The sequence below is a fragment of the Rhinoraja longicauda genome, chromosome 18, assembly GCF_053455715.1.
Source record: "Rhinoraja longicauda isolate Sanriku21f chromosome 18, sRhiLon1.1, whole genome shotgun sequence".
NCBI classification, from domain to species: domain Eukaryota; kingdom Metazoa; phylum Chordata; class Chondrichthyes; order Rajiformes; family Arhynchobatidae; genus Rhinoraja; species Rhinoraja longicauda.
This window is the reverse complement of record NC_135970.1, coordinates 9,545,870-9,563,279: the sequence shown is the minus strand read 5'-3', so window position 1 is coordinate 9,563,279 and position 17,410 is coordinate 9,545,870. Positions and strand designations below refer to the sequence as shown.

The following is a 17,410-nucleotide window of genomic DNA, read 5'->3' as shown; positions in this document are numbered from 1 at the left end:
ACATTTTGATGAAGGAATACAATACAGAGTCATCCACCATCTATGACATTGAGGTACAGAAAAATAAGTTAATTCAAGTTTATGTAAGCCTGGCAATGAGTAAATGGGTAATCAAGCAGCGTACTGTACAGTGTTTTATACAAATGGTTTGCACTCAAATAGTGCCCCAATCTCTGGGTCAATGCTTGTTGAAAAGGCTAAAGATTTTTATGGTTAAACTTGCGAAGAGGGCCCGTTGGGCCCATTCCCACACCCCCCATTCTCTCCTCCCCCAACCCCAATCTTACACTCCCCACACCCCCCCTTTCCCCACGACCTCCCCTTTTCCCAGTACCCCTATTTCCCCCACCACCAAGCCCCCTCCGGAGGACCCCTGTTGTCCCCCTCCCCAGTCCCCATTCTCAGACCCCGCCACCATTCTCTCTTCCCCCAGACACACTCTTACTCTCCCCCCTTTCCTCAGCACACCCCTTTCCCCTACTCTCTCTTGCCCCCAGCACCAACAGGTCCCGGGGGGGGGGCGGAGAGAGGGGAGCGCATCAGTGAAAGGTCCGGGGGTGGGGGGGGGGGTGGGGAGCGCATCAGTGAAAGGTCCGGGGGGGGTGGGGTGGGGAGCGCATCAGTGAAAGGTCCGGGGGGGGGGGGAGGTGGGGAGCGCATCAGTGAAAGGTCCGGGGGGGGGTTGGGGAGCGCATCAGTGAAAGGTCCGGGGGGGGGGGGGGGGGGGGGGGGAGGATAGCGGGGAGAGGGTCTCCCGGGTGTGGGAGAGAGGAGAGAAGCAAGGGGAGAGAGGAGAGGTGAGCCCATACGCACAGACGCACAGCAGCACCACGCTGAAAGCCTTCAATAAATCAGTAGGAGGGGGGTTGCGCGAGCTTTTTGACGTCACACGCTGAAGGCAATTGAAAAAACGGCCGTTTTTTAATTTATTTTTACTAAAACCTCTGTAACTTAACAAATATACGACCAAATTAAATAAAAATATCATTTTCGGCAAGCGTCCAGCGGTGCGATTAAGGCGGTGCAAAAATTGTGGCGCTACGGTTTACCGTTTTCCCGAAATCAGCCTAAATCGCAGACATACACACGCTGAAAACCTAAATCCGCACCACAGCGCCCCCCTGAAAACCTTCAATAAATCAAGGGGGGGCAGTGCTTTAAAACCTCTGTAACTTAAAAAACATGCGACCGAATTAAATAAAAATATTGTGAACTTTCTGATAGCTTTCTTAGCTGCTTTGAACTCACATCATGGAATAGGCCGAATGGGTGCTTTGGGTAAGCAGAAATTGGTGGATCTTGTAACAGCAGAGGAATTTTGCAATTCCTTCAATGAATTGGTGGTGGAACTAGACTCGATTCCACAACAAATATACAACGCGAATGAAATGGGCCTATTTTGGAGAAGTTTGCCACCTTCCACTCTTGCTCGTGTTGATGAAATGAGTTGAAACCAGGAACTGCAGATGCTGGTTTACAAATAAAGACACAAAACGCTAGAGTAACTCAGCGGGTCAGGCAGCATTTCTGGAGAACATGGATAGGTGACGTTTTGGGTCGGGACACTTGTCAGACAGATAGGTGACGTTTCAGATCGGACTGTTCAGACTCAAGAAGGGTCCTGACCCAAAATGTCCCTATCCATGTTCTCCAGACATGCTACCTGACCTGCTGAGTTATTGCAGCACTTAGTGTATTTTTTGATTAAAGGAATGCTGGATTTAAGCAAAACAACGATTGAATTACTATTCTAATATCATATCATATATATACAGCCGGAAACAGGCCTTTTCGGCCCTCCAAGTCCGTGCTGTCCAGTGATCCCCGTACATTAACACTATCCTACACCCACTAGGGACAATTTTTACATTTACCCAGCCAATTAACCTACATACCTGTACGTCTTTGGAGTGTGGGAGGAAACCGAAGATCTCGGAGAAAACCCACGCAGGTCACGGGGAGAACGTACAAACTCCTTACAGTGCAGCACCCGTAGTCAGGATCGAACCTGAGTCTCCGGCGCTGCATTCGCTGTAAAGCAGCAACTCTACCGCTGCGCTACCGTGCCGCGGTAATATGTATAATTGATAATATGTATCAATGCTGATGAAACTCACAGAATGAAACTTTTAGTGATTGGTAAATATAAGCACCCCTTGAAGAATTTGAAAGTGTAAAGCATTTGGCAGTGGAATACAGAGCTCAAAATAATGAGCATGTCCAAATAATGGACGAAGATATTTTCAGTATTGATTCAATCACATATTTGTGTCTGTTGTTAAAGAATTTTTTTGCAAATTGGAAAAACAGAAAGATAGTTAGTGTATTCTCTTGTTTGGCAAATTTGTGCACTTTTTCACCCATCTGAGTTAGTTTCTGAGAATATATTTACTATCTTCTTGCTTCCCAGCATAACAACTTTGATACAACCAATAGATCATGGTATCATTAAAACAATGAAGTGTTTTTACAGAGAGATTTTCTTACAAAGGTGATAAATGATGATGAAACTGCTCAGGATTTTCAATCCCTTTGTAGTGTTAAAGATATAATCTATAATGTTGTTTGTGCATAGGATTCCATTAGATATGAGACTTTTAAAAGAGCTTTGGAGAATTGTAGCCTACGGTGATCTTTGCTGAAGAATCTTCCAATGACAAATCGGATGTCATTAATGTTAGTCCCTGAAAATTAGTGATAGCAGAAATTGTCACCATGCTAAAGAATGTTTCCTTGGTTAACCCAATGTGACATCAAAGTGGTGAAAGATAGTGAAGATTGTGTTGAAATTGCTTTAAAACAAAGTTGAGGGTTCACATGCTTTAAATGATGCAGAACGTATAGAATGTGTATTAAAGCCCAAGAAGCTGAAAGAATTTTTTTTTAAACCCTCTAAGATTGTCAGGAAGATGATAAAATAAATTGGACTGCTGCTGCATCAGCATTTGATAAAATTCCCCAATTTACTGAAAGGCTTTCTTGTTATTCAGCGCCAGAGATTATGCAGCTGCACACTCTGTACTCTATTTTTATCCAAAGAAGCAAGTCAATTATGCATGCTGATATCCATTCAAGAGAACTGTGAGGGTATCCTGTAAGACTCAGATGGTGACCTCAACGAAGTACTGCAAGCCCTTGAATTGCAGCAGGAGCCCAAGTAAATGTAACAAACATGAAGGAAGCACATTTCCATCATTGCATTATAATGTGGCAAAGGTTATTTTTGTAAGTGTGGGTTTAAGTTTTGTACAAGTAAAAAAATACTGTTTGTACTGAAATATTCAATAATTTAATGTTTGGTATTGCACTTTTGAGAATTAATACTTAAGATTTCCCTTTTCTTCAGATCACAGCATCTGCAGTCTTCTTTGTTGCCTCTTATATATTCTGCTAATTACAATATCATACATCTAATTGAATTGTCAACCATGATTCCCTTTCAAAAATCCATGTTAACTCCACATATTCCTATTATGATTTTCTAATTGCCCTGTGAGTACTTCCTTCATAGGTGTCAAGCAGGCAGGTTAATATAATTTCCACATTAACTTTTGCTAATCTTTTCCTTTTGTATTTAACTCCACCAATGATTTCAATACAGCGAGCATGCCTACTTTGCTCTGCATAAGCACCTAGCAAATAGAGCAAAAATGGCTGCTGTGCCGTTCAGTAAGGTTATGAGTAATCTTTTATCTCAGCACCACTTTATTTGTATTGCCATATCATTGAATATTTTAATACCAAAAGATCTACCAAACTCTGCCTTTTATGTATTCAGCAAATGAGCCATCACAACCCTTTTGGGTAGAAGAAAATTCTAAATATTTACTACCTTGTGTGTGAGAAAATGCTTCTTAAGTCAGTTCCAAATGGTGGACTCATCAGTCTCTATGTTACTGACTAGACTACTCTCATATTCTACTTTCCCTTGTCAATTTATTTTGCTGAATTCTCTGCAGTTCTCTGAAACGCGCAGGATTGGTTTAACAGTGGTTAAATTTACTGGATTAGTAACCTAGAGGCCTGAACTAACAAAATAGAGATAGAATTCAAATCACACTACAGCAACTGGGAATGTAAATTCAGTTATTTAAATAATCTAGAATTTAAAGCAAAACAGCCTCGGTAATTGTAAGTGTGAAAGAGAATGAGTTGTGTTTTAAAAAGAAAAATTATGGTTCACTGATGTTCGATGAAGGTAAACTGCTGTGAGCTGTTCTAGCTTAAACATGTCTCCAAACCTACATCAGTTTACTCTTTGCAGACCTCTGAAATGGCCTAGAAAGCTATTCAATTGTATCAAAGCCAGCTGCATAACTGGCATTAACTTCAGCCTTGATTTCAAGCACGCAAAGCTGTTAAGAGCCAGGGGAATTTGCATGAACATCTTGGCACTGGTGCCTATAATTTAGGAAAGATCCCTTGCAAACAAGTCAAGCAGCATAGTTGTGCTCACCGAATCATTCCGTGCACCAATTAATCGAGACTCTTCTGTCACAATCCTTGGAAATGTCCTAGCCAAGTGACAGGACAAACTAACATGGTGGCGGTCCTCAATTTTGATTCTAGATACCTACAGTCTCACGGCATTGGATAAAAAGCCTGGAGGGCAAAGTAAGCTCCTCCTGATTACCACTTGCTGTTCCCTGTCAGTTGAGAAATCATAATTTCTTCATTTAGAATAATAGTTGGAAGCAAAGAAGTATGATATGGACAGAAGACTCCAGTGTCCTTCACCTCTCGCCGTTCGGTAATGCCATCTCTAAATGAGTTCTGTGGCAGATAGTGAGTGAACTTGTAGGGGACAGGCCTACTGCAATTTGTCCTCAGCTGATTGTTGATTTCTGTGCCCATGACAGCATTTCACAGCACACTCATTGTGGAGGCAGAGTCTTCACGTTGAGGATACATTTCTTTATATTTGGCACAGCCATTGAATAAATGAGGTGCACTAGGACCAGACCGGGAGCTTAAAGCTGTTCACTCATGTGGGCCAAAGTTGTACAACACCATAATCTGCAATGGCTGATCCCCGATCAAACCAGATAACTGGCTCAATGCTGAGGGCTATATCAGAAACACATCTATGAATAAGGTGCCTCGGAAGCAGCAAATAAAGACAATGTGTTTACTGCGCAACAAACACAACAAGCAACAGATGGAGCTAAGGAGTCCCACAGTAAATTGACCAAATGAAAATTCTGCTGATCTGCCAAACCTACCAGGGGGGAAAAAATGTCCAAGAACAAACCCATTCTTCTTGCATTGCTAACAAAATAATGTTGATGAGCAGTCCTTGTATACTATTTATCTATTCACTGATGCTTAATTTGAGATTTGCCAAAACAAAGCAGTCTTGTCTTGATGCAACATGGTGGGATAAGTACTTTTGCAAGACAGCATTTGACAAAGTGCAGTATCAAGGAGCATGGTAAAACTAAAGATATCAGTATGAAGATGGGTGACGTTTCGGGTCGAGACCCTGAATCAGTCCCAAACAGAAACATCTCCAGCTCATTGTGACCCGCTGAGTTACTCCAGCTCTTTGTGTCTTTGGGACCTGACATTATATAGTACATTATATTGTTTGTTCTGTGAACAATGATAGACTGCAGAGATGTAGTGGGAGCGCTGCAGGATACAATGTCAGAATAAACTATAAAACATAAACTGCATATCACCTATATATATCATCTTGATTTTCAATGCAATCGCTGATCCTGTTGAAATTGATAGCGGTAAAAACATTAAGCAGGAGATAATATACATGGACTTGTGCAATCAGCAATGCTGTAAGGTTGTGACTAGTGTTAGGTTTAATTATTTAAACAAATCCATCATACTATCACAAAGCTATTGTCCTCAAAATGGCACTGAAAGAATGAAAAGCGAAATTTCAGTGTCGGGGGTTGATTGTAACTCATTAACAGGTTACTTACATTTAAAAATGGCAATCTTATTTTCTGTGGTGAGTTTAATTCATGCAAAATGCAAATACAGCAACTCAATGTTATTCAGTGCATATCACCAGTGAGGCAGGCAGCAAGATGCTCTTTTCAGGGAGTATTATTGTGTACATTCTCCAATTATGATGTCTAATATTTTAATTTTAAATGCTAGAAATGTTTAAGTATGTGGGAAGGTTAGCATATTGAAACCTGGAAATGACCTTTGAATATTTATCTCAAATTTTTGACTTTTAAAAATGTACCTAATAAAATTAAGTATTGATTACATCTTACATATTTAGTCATAAACATTTGTAACACACTGTTACTTCACTTGTATGTGTAACACATTATGAAATAAATGAAAGGATACAGAACATCAAATTATTTTTATATTGTAATATTCTTGTATTTCTGACTACTGAGTTATAGATCAAATAAATAAAAAGTCAATGTGAAATTGAAAAAATAATTTGTAATCATGCCTTTGGTTTACAAAAATGAGCGGTAGGTTTTTTATATTGATGCAAATAATTATGAACCCACTAAATTCAGTTTCTGAATTATTTCTTTTTACAGTCTTGATATTTATTCACAGACGTCTATGGTTGCAGTAAATGTCCACTTTTTCTTGAAGGCTTTATATTCTTATGGGCACAAGTTAGTAATCCATACTATCATGTTTCACAGAAGTTTCCCACGCTTGCCCTATGCATATCACCAAAATGTTTTACTGGTGTCAGCTTTGTGTTATAAATGTAAACGTTTGTAGTTTATTTGCATATATTCTCAACTTTATTAAAAGAATTATGTACATAAGAAATAAGTACTTTTAAACTATTCCATTGCTAAAATTTAAATGCTTGGAAAAACTCACAGAAAGCAATAACAAAATTTACGCACCACATCAAAGCATCCACAAGAAAGATCCAGAAACTTAAATTAAAAAATGTTTCAGCAAAATTGGAACGTTTGGTAATATATTCAAGATTATGAGGCACGGGAATTTGGTGGCATTGTAAACTTATCAAGTTTTGATGAATCAAAAACTACTCTTTATCATGCAGGCAATACTGAAGTATTGCAAATATTACGGTTTAGACCATGTAATTAGGTCACATAATTTGATTGTAGTAGCCTACAAACCTTACATTCTGCTATTTATTGTGATTTATTTTCCAGCAAAAATGAAAAGTTCTAAAAATTGGCCATGGAATCTAATTTTTTTCGGCATATATGCACGGTCACTGCACTACATTCCTCTGACAAAATTGGGTAACATCAGTAGCTTGAGCTTTATTTTTATGGCTTGTAAAACCACTCAATTTTTCACCTGCCACTTGTATTGTACTCTGCCTAATTTGTTGCACATATCAGTCATTGTGTATTCTACTTTACAAACTACATTATTAACGTAAGTAATTGATTGATATCTTTTGATTTTAAATAGCTGTATGAATTAAACACCCATTGGGAGTATTAAGTTTGATCTGATGTAAAGAAAAACCTTGAGAACCAGCTCATTTATGAGCTAGTGCCTTGTTGTGAAGTAACTTCATTATTTAACATTAATCTATTTAGAATACTTTGGAATGGAACACAACAAAGTAGTGATTTTTTGTTGTTGTTTTCTATCTCCTGAAAATAAATATGGAATTATTAATTTCTCATGTAATTGGCAGAACTATTCACCCTCATATAAATATGAACTTAGAATGGAGTAAATATATTTTCTGGTTTATCTTTAGGGCAATAATAGGGAATGTCATGAATATAATGATCTTTTAAGTACAATGGTACAAGTGCAATAAAACATAATGTGCTGGAGATACTCAGCAGGTCAGACGGCATCCATTGAGGGAAAGGACAGGTGACATTTTGGTTCAGTATTCTTCTTCAGACTGGAGTAGCAGGGAGAAAGCTGGAAAAGAGAAATAGGAGCTGAAAAAAAACTAACAAGTGAATGGTGGATACAAGTGAGAGGGGAGGGGGGAGTTGATTGGCAGATGGGTGGAGTTAGTGACAAAGGCGAAAAGGAGACAAGAGTGTCAGATAGGATAAGGGGATGAGAAGTGAGATGTCAAGCCGGAGAGAGGGACATGAGTAGAAGGGGGGAGGGGAGAGGGAACTAAAGGGAAATGGACTTGAGGATGGGAGGTGAGACCAGTAACCCTGCTCCTTTCCCCTCTTTCATACACCTATCTCCCATCCTTGAGTCCCTCACATACCCTTCCACCCACATCCCTCCCTCCGACTTTATATTTCACTCCTCCTTACTTGACACCCCTTTGTCTTTAGCCTTTGTCACTCCATTTACCTGTCAAGCATCCCCCTCCCCCCAGCTGTTTCCATCTACCACATCAGACTTTATCCACCCACCATCCATCTTTTCCAGCTCTCCCCACCCCCTCCCATTAACCAATCAGTCTGATGAAGCGTTCTGGCCTGAAACAGCACCACCATCCACAAATGCTGCCTGATCTGCTGAGTTCCTCCAGTGCTTTGTGTTTTGCTCAAGATTCAAACATTTGTGGTTTCTCTTGTCTCCTTATGTGCACTATTTAGACATAAACAGCATAGAAACAAACCCTTTGGCCCAACTCATCCATTTGTCTTCATTTGACATATCCTTCTAAACCATTCCAATCCATATACCCGAACAAATGTTGTTTAAACCTTGTTATTGTACCTGCCACAACTGCATCCTCTGATAGCTTGATCCATATACATACCGCCCTCTGTGAAAAAGTTTCCCTTCTAGCCTTAAACCTGTGCCCTCAAGTTCGTGATTCCCCAACCCTGTGGAAAAGATTGTGCGCATTCACCCTATGTATGCCCCCTTATGATTTTATGCACCTGTGTAAGATCATCACTCAGTCTCCTAGTCTTCCCTATAAATCAGTCCCTCGTCCTGGTAGCATCCTCATAAATATTTTCTGTACTCTCTCCATCATAATGGCATCTTTCCTATAGGAGGGTGACCAAAAGTGAATATAAACAGAAATAAATATTCTCTTTTCTTTAAAATAATACCTTTACCTAAAAATCCATGATAAATTCTTTAATGCATTAAACTGGACTTAAATACACTTATATTTTGAATGATTGACAAATGTTTATGACGTATGTTAATTCCACGTACTTCTATCTACCTGTTTATTGGTATACCAGTTCTCACTGAACTACACATTGAGAAATGTGATATATGAAAACAGCAAAGTAATTCCATACCAGATTATTTTAGTACATAGTAAACTATATGGTCGAGCTCAACATGCCAATGCTCCTTTTTCTCAGTGACTATATAAGCAATACTGTGAACATGATCATTTCTTCAGATAAATCATTTCTGTGAGCTCAAAAAATGACATTCAAACCCTGTATTTTGGCAGTAATTTACATCATGTACCATTTCAGCAGCAGCAAAGTGCAAGAAGGCTAGCCTAGGAAGACATTCCACCGAAAAATCCACTGGAAATCCAGGGACCTCCAGAAAACCAGGGGTTCTAAATAAGGATGATTTTGAAAGACTGGAAAATGCCAATCCTAACAAGGGTGGAAAACGTGGCAACAAAGATGGAGACTGCAGCCCAAGCCCTAAAAAGAAGAAGTTGGAACAATTGTTTAAAAGCACTCATGAGTTGCCGGTTGATAGTCCAAGAGAAAAGCTTGGTTGTCCAATTTCTGGTCGGGGTCCATTTGAGCATGTATGTTCTATGAAGCAAACTAGCAATCTTCTACTAACTACCTCATCTCCTGTACCTCAAATATCTCAGTTTGTAGGCCGCAGTGGACAGGAACATGAAATCAATAAATTGAATACAGCACAAACAAAATATCCATCATCAATAGACAATCAATTTCCTGTTCAGCAAAGGTTCAGGCATCAAGAGGGAGACACATTCAACAGGCCAGGAACTTCTTCACAACAAAGTATTCTATCTCAATCAGGCACCAGAGGCGAAGTGGACTTCACATCCCAACAAAAAGTAAATGAAAAGCATTTAAATACTGGTTTTCTCCAAACAATGGACTCTGGGTTCCTTCAAAATACTGAAGAAAACAGCAGTGCTTTGCCACCAGATAATTCAGATGGACAGCACAGGGTTGTGGCTGAGGAAGATCTTCCAAAAAGCCAGCCCACATCATACTGTCCAAATTGTGTAATACTACAAGAGAAAATTCGACAGCTTCAAGAGGAACTAGATCGATTGAAGTCTAACTTGCCAGGTAAGTCTACACACATGATGTGCCCTAGAAAATTAGTATTTATTTTTTGCTTTTATTGATCAGTTTTAAAGCTGTGGCTGGCAGTTTAACCAACCTATTAGTTATGGTTTCCATATTAAATGTGGTTATAAAATAAAATTATGCTGTTGCTTATTGTGGTCAATGCTGGCTTGCTGATTGATCCAAGGAATAGCATTGGTGTTGCATATCTACAGTGCCCTCCACAATGTTTGGGCCAAAGACCCATCATTTATTTATTTGCCTCTGTACTCCACAATTTGAGGTTTGTAATAGAAAAAATCAAACGTGGTTAAAGTGCACATTGTCAGATTTTAATAAAGGCCATTTTTATACATTTTCGTTTCACCATGTAGAAATTACAGCTGTGTTTATACATAGTCCCCCCATTTCAGGGCACCATAATGTTTGGGACACATGGCTTCACAGGCGTTTGTGATCACTCAGCTGTGTTTAATTGCCTCCTTAATGCAGGTATAAGAGAGCTCTCAGCACCTAGTCTTTCCTCCAGTCTTTCTATCATCTTTGGAAACTTTTATTGCTGTTTATCAACGAGGATCAAAGTTGTGCCAATGAAAGTCAAAGAAGCTATTATGAGACTGAGAACCAAGAATAAAACTGTTAGAAACATTAGCCAAACCTTAGTCTTACCAAAATCAACTGTTTGGAACATCATTAAGAAGAAAGAGAGCACTGGTGAGCTTACTAATTGCAAAGGGACTGGCAGGCCAAGGTAGATCTCCACACCTGATGACAGAAGAATTCTCTCTATAATAAAGAAAAATCCCCAAACACCTGTCCGAGAGATCAGAAACACTCTTCAGGAGTCAGGTGTGGATTTGTCATTGACCACTGTCCACAGAATACTTCATGAACAGAAATACAGAGGGGACACTGCAAGGTGCAAACCACTGATTCACCGCAAAAATAGGATGGCCAGGTTACAGTTTGCCAAGAAGTACTTAAAAGAGCAACCACAGTTCTGGAAAAAAGTCTTGTGGATAGATGAGACGAAGATTAACTTGTATCAGAGTGATGGCAAGAGCAAAGTATAGAGGAGAGATAGAACTTCCCAAGATCCCAAGCATACCACATCATCTGTGAAACGTGGTGGTGGAGGTGTTATGGCCTGGGCATGTATGGCTGCTGAAGATACTAGCTCACTTATCTTCATTGATGATACAACTGCTGATGGTAGTAGCATAATGAATTCTGAAGTATATAGACACATCCTATCTGCTCAAGTTCAAACAAATGCCTCAAAACTCATTGGCCGGCAGTTCACTCTACAGCAAGACAGTGATCCCAAACATACTGCTAAAGCAACAAAGGAGTTTTTCAAAGCTAAAAAATGGTAAATTCTTGAGTGGCCAAGTCAATCACCCGATCTGAACAATTTATATGCTTTTATATGCTGAAGAGAAAACTGAAGGAGACTAGCCCCCAAAACAAACATAAACTAAAGATGACTGCAATACAGGCCTGGCAGAGCATCACCACAGAAGACACCCAGCAACTGGTGATGTCCATGAATCGCAGGCTTCAAACAGTCATTGCATGCAAAGGATATGCAACAAAATACTAAACATGACTACTTTCATTTACATGACATTGCTGTGTCCCAAACATTTTGGTGCCCTGAAATGGGGGGACTATGTATAAACACTGCTGTAATTTCTATGTGATTTTTTTTTCTATTACAAATCTCAAATTGTGGAGTACAGAGGCAAATAAATAAATGATGGGTCTTTGTCCCAAACATTATGGAGGACACTGTATGACTCTTGTAAAGGGGGAGGTGACCCATTTAGATGAGTTGTATGTGCAAGAGTTGAAATGACAAAGAAAAAATGGGCATTGGGAATTCTAATCGAAATTAGAAAGAAAGAGACAGTATCCTGTTTGTTGGCCTGCATAGGCTGTATTTCAATTCAATGCTTCCTTCACAGATCATCTTAAAGATAAAGATTTAATTTTAGGTTTGAGAATGGCTGCTGACATTCGACGGGCCAAGCTAAACATGTGTATCATTTTTCTTTATTCAGAGCATATACTACTGCATATGTAGTTAGGGTACTCAATGGAAAGTAAATAATTCTGCAAATATCACATTACTTTGTCATGTGTATATATTTGTTACAGTTGTATTCACTGTACTCTACTATTCTAAATTCAATAATTTTATAGAAGCTAAGGATTTGTGCCAGTTCTTCAATATCCACATCCTTCCTGCTACTAGACTTTGGAGCAACATTTCTTGGATGTTTTTTTGAAGGATATCAGTTTTGGTCATTAGAGGGAGTAATTGAGGAAAAAAAGCAAATGGCCCTTTCACAGTTAATATGAGTTCAAAAGCTAGGAGGGAAGAGGAATCCTCACAAACAAGTGATTGCAAAATGAGAGAAGTGGGATTGGATTTTTTTGGAAGAAATATACCGTCGGATGGTCAGTCCTAAAATGCTACAAACTGTTTACAATATACAATATTTACAATATTCATTTTGCAGATTTCAAAATCCTCAGTTGTTTTGTACCTTTCTAATGCGCACTGCTGTAAATTAAGTTTTGTTTGATTCTCCTCTGTGTTAGTTAATAGCAAAGATAATAGAGCAGAGCAAGATAAACCACTCGACCCTAAAAACCGTAGTATGTCACGGCGCCATTTTAGTAGGCAGAAACTTGCAGAAACATTTAAAAAGAAAAATAACAACAAATCTGTGAATTGATAGATGAGATATATTCTGCATTTTTATAGTATCATCACACATACTGTTCCCCCAAAACACTGATTACACTGCGAGAGGCATAGCGAACGGCGGGTTTTCCTTACTAAAATGGCGAACGTTCCGCACCTTTGCGTACTCCACTCAGTATAGGCGATTTCATCGGAGTGGTCCATCTTGCTCCTCTAGTATCTTTGGTTAATAGGTTACTTTTATTTGATGTATGAAGAACAATTGTAGCTAAACTCGGCCAACTATGAATGATGTCTCTTTTAGGTTTATTTACAGTAGTTCTTAATTGAAATTATTTTGGAATCAATAAGGAGTTGATTATGAAAGCATTTGTAATCACGTATTTAATCAAATTATTCAATTCAAGAATAACCAATGTGTATAAATGTGGTGAAGGTGACAATAAGAAAACTTAAGATAGACACAAAATGCTGGAATAACTGAGCGGGTCAGACAGCATCTCTGGAGAAAAGGAATAGGTGACATTTTGGGTCGAGACCCTAGTTCATAAAACCGAGTTGTGTAACATCAACGTAACAACATATTGTGTGATGATTCAGAAGAACAGATTCTATCTGATCTGACGGCCATGGATTATGTTTGGTGTGACGGTCACTTCCAAATTATGTAACTTAAGTATGTTATATCTCTTGTCACTTGGGTTCTGTTTTCTAAGGAAAGAGTTATTTTGTTTCATTTTCAATTTAGATTTTAATGTCATAATTTGACAGCAAATCACCTTTTTTTAGATTGAAATCATTAAATTGTATAAGCTACATTTTGTTTATTACTGGATGATTTGTTTTTGTAAAATTACTGAAATAAGCATTTTTAGAACAGTGGCCTGCAGTTCTAAGGTGTAAGGTGTTTTTCGTCAGCAGATGGAGCTGTTACATTTAGTGAATAGTTTGGCTCACCAGACTATTTACTCGTGGTGATGACGAATAGCCCTTGTTTAACCCACAGAAGGTGAAATTTTACTCTGCTGCCCAGTAGTCTTAGACATTAGCAATAGACTTTACTTTGTTTTATAGATGAGTCCAACTACTTGTGAAGCCGAATTTTAAAAGACTGTATTTTTAAACTGAATAAAATCTATTTACTATTCCATTCTGTGTTCATGAATCACCAACCAAGAGAGCAAGGAAGGTGGTTTAATCTTGAAGCTCATACCTTGTGTGTGATATTAAGAAGTACATTTATGTTATCTTCAGACAATTAGGCTTTTCTCTGTAAATATACATAGAGTTGTTTTTTTACAGTGATAATTGTGTCATCTGTTTTTTATAATGCCTTTACTTGTGAGGACATCCTACTTAAATAACTTTTTCTCTGCAAATTTAATTTTTCATAACAATTTTATCCTGTTTTATTGGTTACAAAACCAATTCAAATATTTTACATTGATTTTCATGCTTGAAATGATTGTTAGAAGGATTACCTAATGGAGAAGTTTAAAATTATGGAAGACTTTGATAAAAGAGACACCAAGGGAAACAGTCTCTTTATAAGGTACAACTATACTGAAGGCCGTCCTTATAGGACAAGAAATTAAATAGAGAATTCAGAGGCAATTTCTTTATCTTGAGAGTAATGAGTGTTTGGATGCATTTAAGGAAAGAATACAGAACTTGATGTTTTTAATGAAAGGATAAATAAACATAAGAAGGAAAAGGGAATAGTGGATCAGCTGACAGAATTAATAGCCTAAATGTTGACAATTAATAACTGGATTGAAAAGTCCATTTTTGTTTACTGTAATTCTAAGTAGTTTAGTATGTGATACTCCATCAATTAAATTAAATTGCACAACATTATTTTTTAGTTTTATGCAATTGGAAATTGTCTACCCTTGGGTGCAATAGAATAACAAGATATTCTGGATTATTTTAGAAACATAGAAACATAGAAAATAGGTGCAGGAGTAGGCCATTCGGCCCTTCGAGCCTGCACCGCCATTCAATATGATCATGGCTGATCATCCAGCTCAGTAGCCTGTACCTGCCTTCTCTCCATACCCCCTGATCCCTTTAGCAAAAAGGGCCACATCTAACTCCCTCTTAAATATAGCCAATGAACTGGCCTCAACTTTGTGTCACTGTGAAATTTAACCAGGCACTACCTATCATAAATCACTCCTTCGATCGTAAAGTTAATTCTGCATGATTTAATTTTCCATGCAACACACCTCTCATTGGGCATAACTGGAAAAATGTGATAGTACCAGCACAGCATTGGATTGGCAATCCTCCAAGTAAGTGAAATATCTATCTGATTTTTGTCCAATTTCCCTCACAATGAACTCAGATTGGACTCTGATCAGTACTCTGATCACAATACTCTCTGATCTCTTGGACATCTCTGATCTGCAGCCTCTTCATTTTGCCTCTTCCCCTCCCCTCTCACACCCAGTGCCAACAACATTTCTCTAAACTCCCCATTCTCTAACACTTTTTCTGTCTCAATACTTTTCAAAATCTGCCCAAGATTAATAGTGAATGCCTGATCAATGATCAATGCTCCATAAACCTCCATAAAAGGTTGTAAATACCTGTGGCCATCGCCTGAGCCCATCCTTATTGGATGAACCAGAATTCCTAGGTCTAGGTAGCTTACCTCAACAATGTAGGATAAACTAGTAGTCCCTATTCACCAGGAAATTTTTATTCATTATTTTTTTTTAAATCACAGAATCATTTGAGTCATGAAATTATTGTAGTACAAAAAGCAAATAACTAGATTGCAACGTTAATTTATTCCTTGTATTAATGTCCATTGTTAATATTGAAGTACAGAGCACTTTGAATTGTAAATGTTTGTAATTTCTAATTTAATAAGAAATGTCTAATGTCTAAATGTCAATGTCCAATATTGCACAATGTAGCGGCAGGCATTTTGGAGCTTTTCACCTTTCTTGGTTGGACTAGGTGAGGAAAGAAGCTATGGATGATGCCTGGCAAGGTGTAGATTAGTTACAGTGTGCAATATTTTCTCATTTTAATGCATCATTACTCCTCAGTAGTTTCTTCAGGTTGCCATATAATTCAGTATGTATATTGCAAAACAAAGTAAAGGCTTGGGTGGCATCTTTATAAATTGTATAAGTGACACATTAAATTTACTTTTGTTGCTAAATTAGCAACGCTGATAAATCACTTGGAGATTGAACTGTGTTGTGGAGGATCCCTGATATGTTGTGTGCATCAAATCACTTGTATAGTTTTTTTGAGGCATATTACATTTTCAATCCATCTCTTAAACCTTCACTGTACCAGCGGTAACATATCTTTGTTTCTTTTAGAACTTATTTTTAAAATAAGCCTGCGGAGTGCTATGCTTATGAGCCGACAACCTATTAATCTACTTGTTTAAATCTATTGCTTTCTCTACTAGCATATACTAGCTAAAATACCCAACAAAACAACTCTTACCAAAAAACATATATGGACTCATTAGTATATGCATTTCTGACATGTTTTCTTGCAACAAAATAAATTGCAATATAACTGGGGTGTCTAAACTAAAATGAACAATATTTTATTTTTCATCTAGCATTAGATATATATGAATATATGGCTTTCAAGAGAAACATATATGATCATCAATTTTTGTGAGTCCATAAAGTTAAATGAGTAAAATAGTTTGTGGCAAGGAAAGTAAGATCTTAGTGCTCTCATTTCGTCAAGCTGTTTTATGTTGAAACTAATAAAGTTTTCTTTGATTCCTCTCCTAATTATTATTAACTATTAAGCCTATAATTAACTCTAATTAACTATTACGTAACTGAGCAATATTCTTTTTCTTGTTTCTGTGATTGCTAAATCAGTAAAGAATTTATATAAGCAATATTGGCACATTTTTGAAGAAGTTATTTGGGTTTTGATGTTGGTGAACCAGAAGACGAACGATTGCTAATAATCTGACATATTTGAGAAACCATTCCTGTACGATCTTTTGAGTTTACTGATGCATTTCCACAATGCTACTGCTGAATTCTGAGCACATCAAAAAAAGAAAATAATAATCTGCAAGTGCTGTCATACACCAGAGGAACAGAGATTTTGATCACTGCAGTTCAATATCTGAGATCCTATCAAAAAGACGACAAGGCAATAACAGATAAAGGTAAGAACTTCAGATTTTTGTTTCAATTTGCTTAGTTATGTAACGTCTTAATTTTTGAAGAAAAGACACTGTAAACAATCACAAATTTCAATTGACATTTTATCTGCAGAAATTGTTACCCAGAGGATACAGAGTGAGACTGATAATACATGTAATTTATTATGTCTGTAGAATAGACTTAAACTACACAAAAACTCTTGTTCTGTTGAGGATATATGTCGTGAATGGCCCATGTCACGTGGCCTCTTACTGTCATTTTGCTGACTTTTGCACATGGTGGTTGGAACTATAAATACTGCTTACAATTTTAAGATACTTTTTCTGTAGTAAAATGGCTCTTTTATGATTGTAAAT

At 37.8% G+C, this 17,410-nt stretch overlaps 1 protein-coding gene across 5 annotated transcripts in view; it reads left to right on the top strand.

Annotated features, from left to right (window-relative positions):
* Positions 1 to 17,410, top strand: part of prdm11 (PR domain containing 11) — a 103,468-nt gene that overhangs the window by 44,964 nt on the left and 41,094 nt on the right. For 3 of the 5 annotated variants that reach the window (XM_078415084.1, XM_078415082.1, XM_078415085.1), the window contains one exon: positions 9,366 to 10,178. The exons of 1 other annotated variant lie outside the window; for it this stretch is intronic. In XM_078415084.1, coding sequence (XP_078271210.1) covers positions 9,366 to 10,178 — 813 coding nt within the window. The remainder of the gene's footprint in view (positions 1 to 9,365; positions 10,179 to 17,410) is intronic. One more of the 5 variants, XM_078415083.1, reaches the window with a different exon arrangement.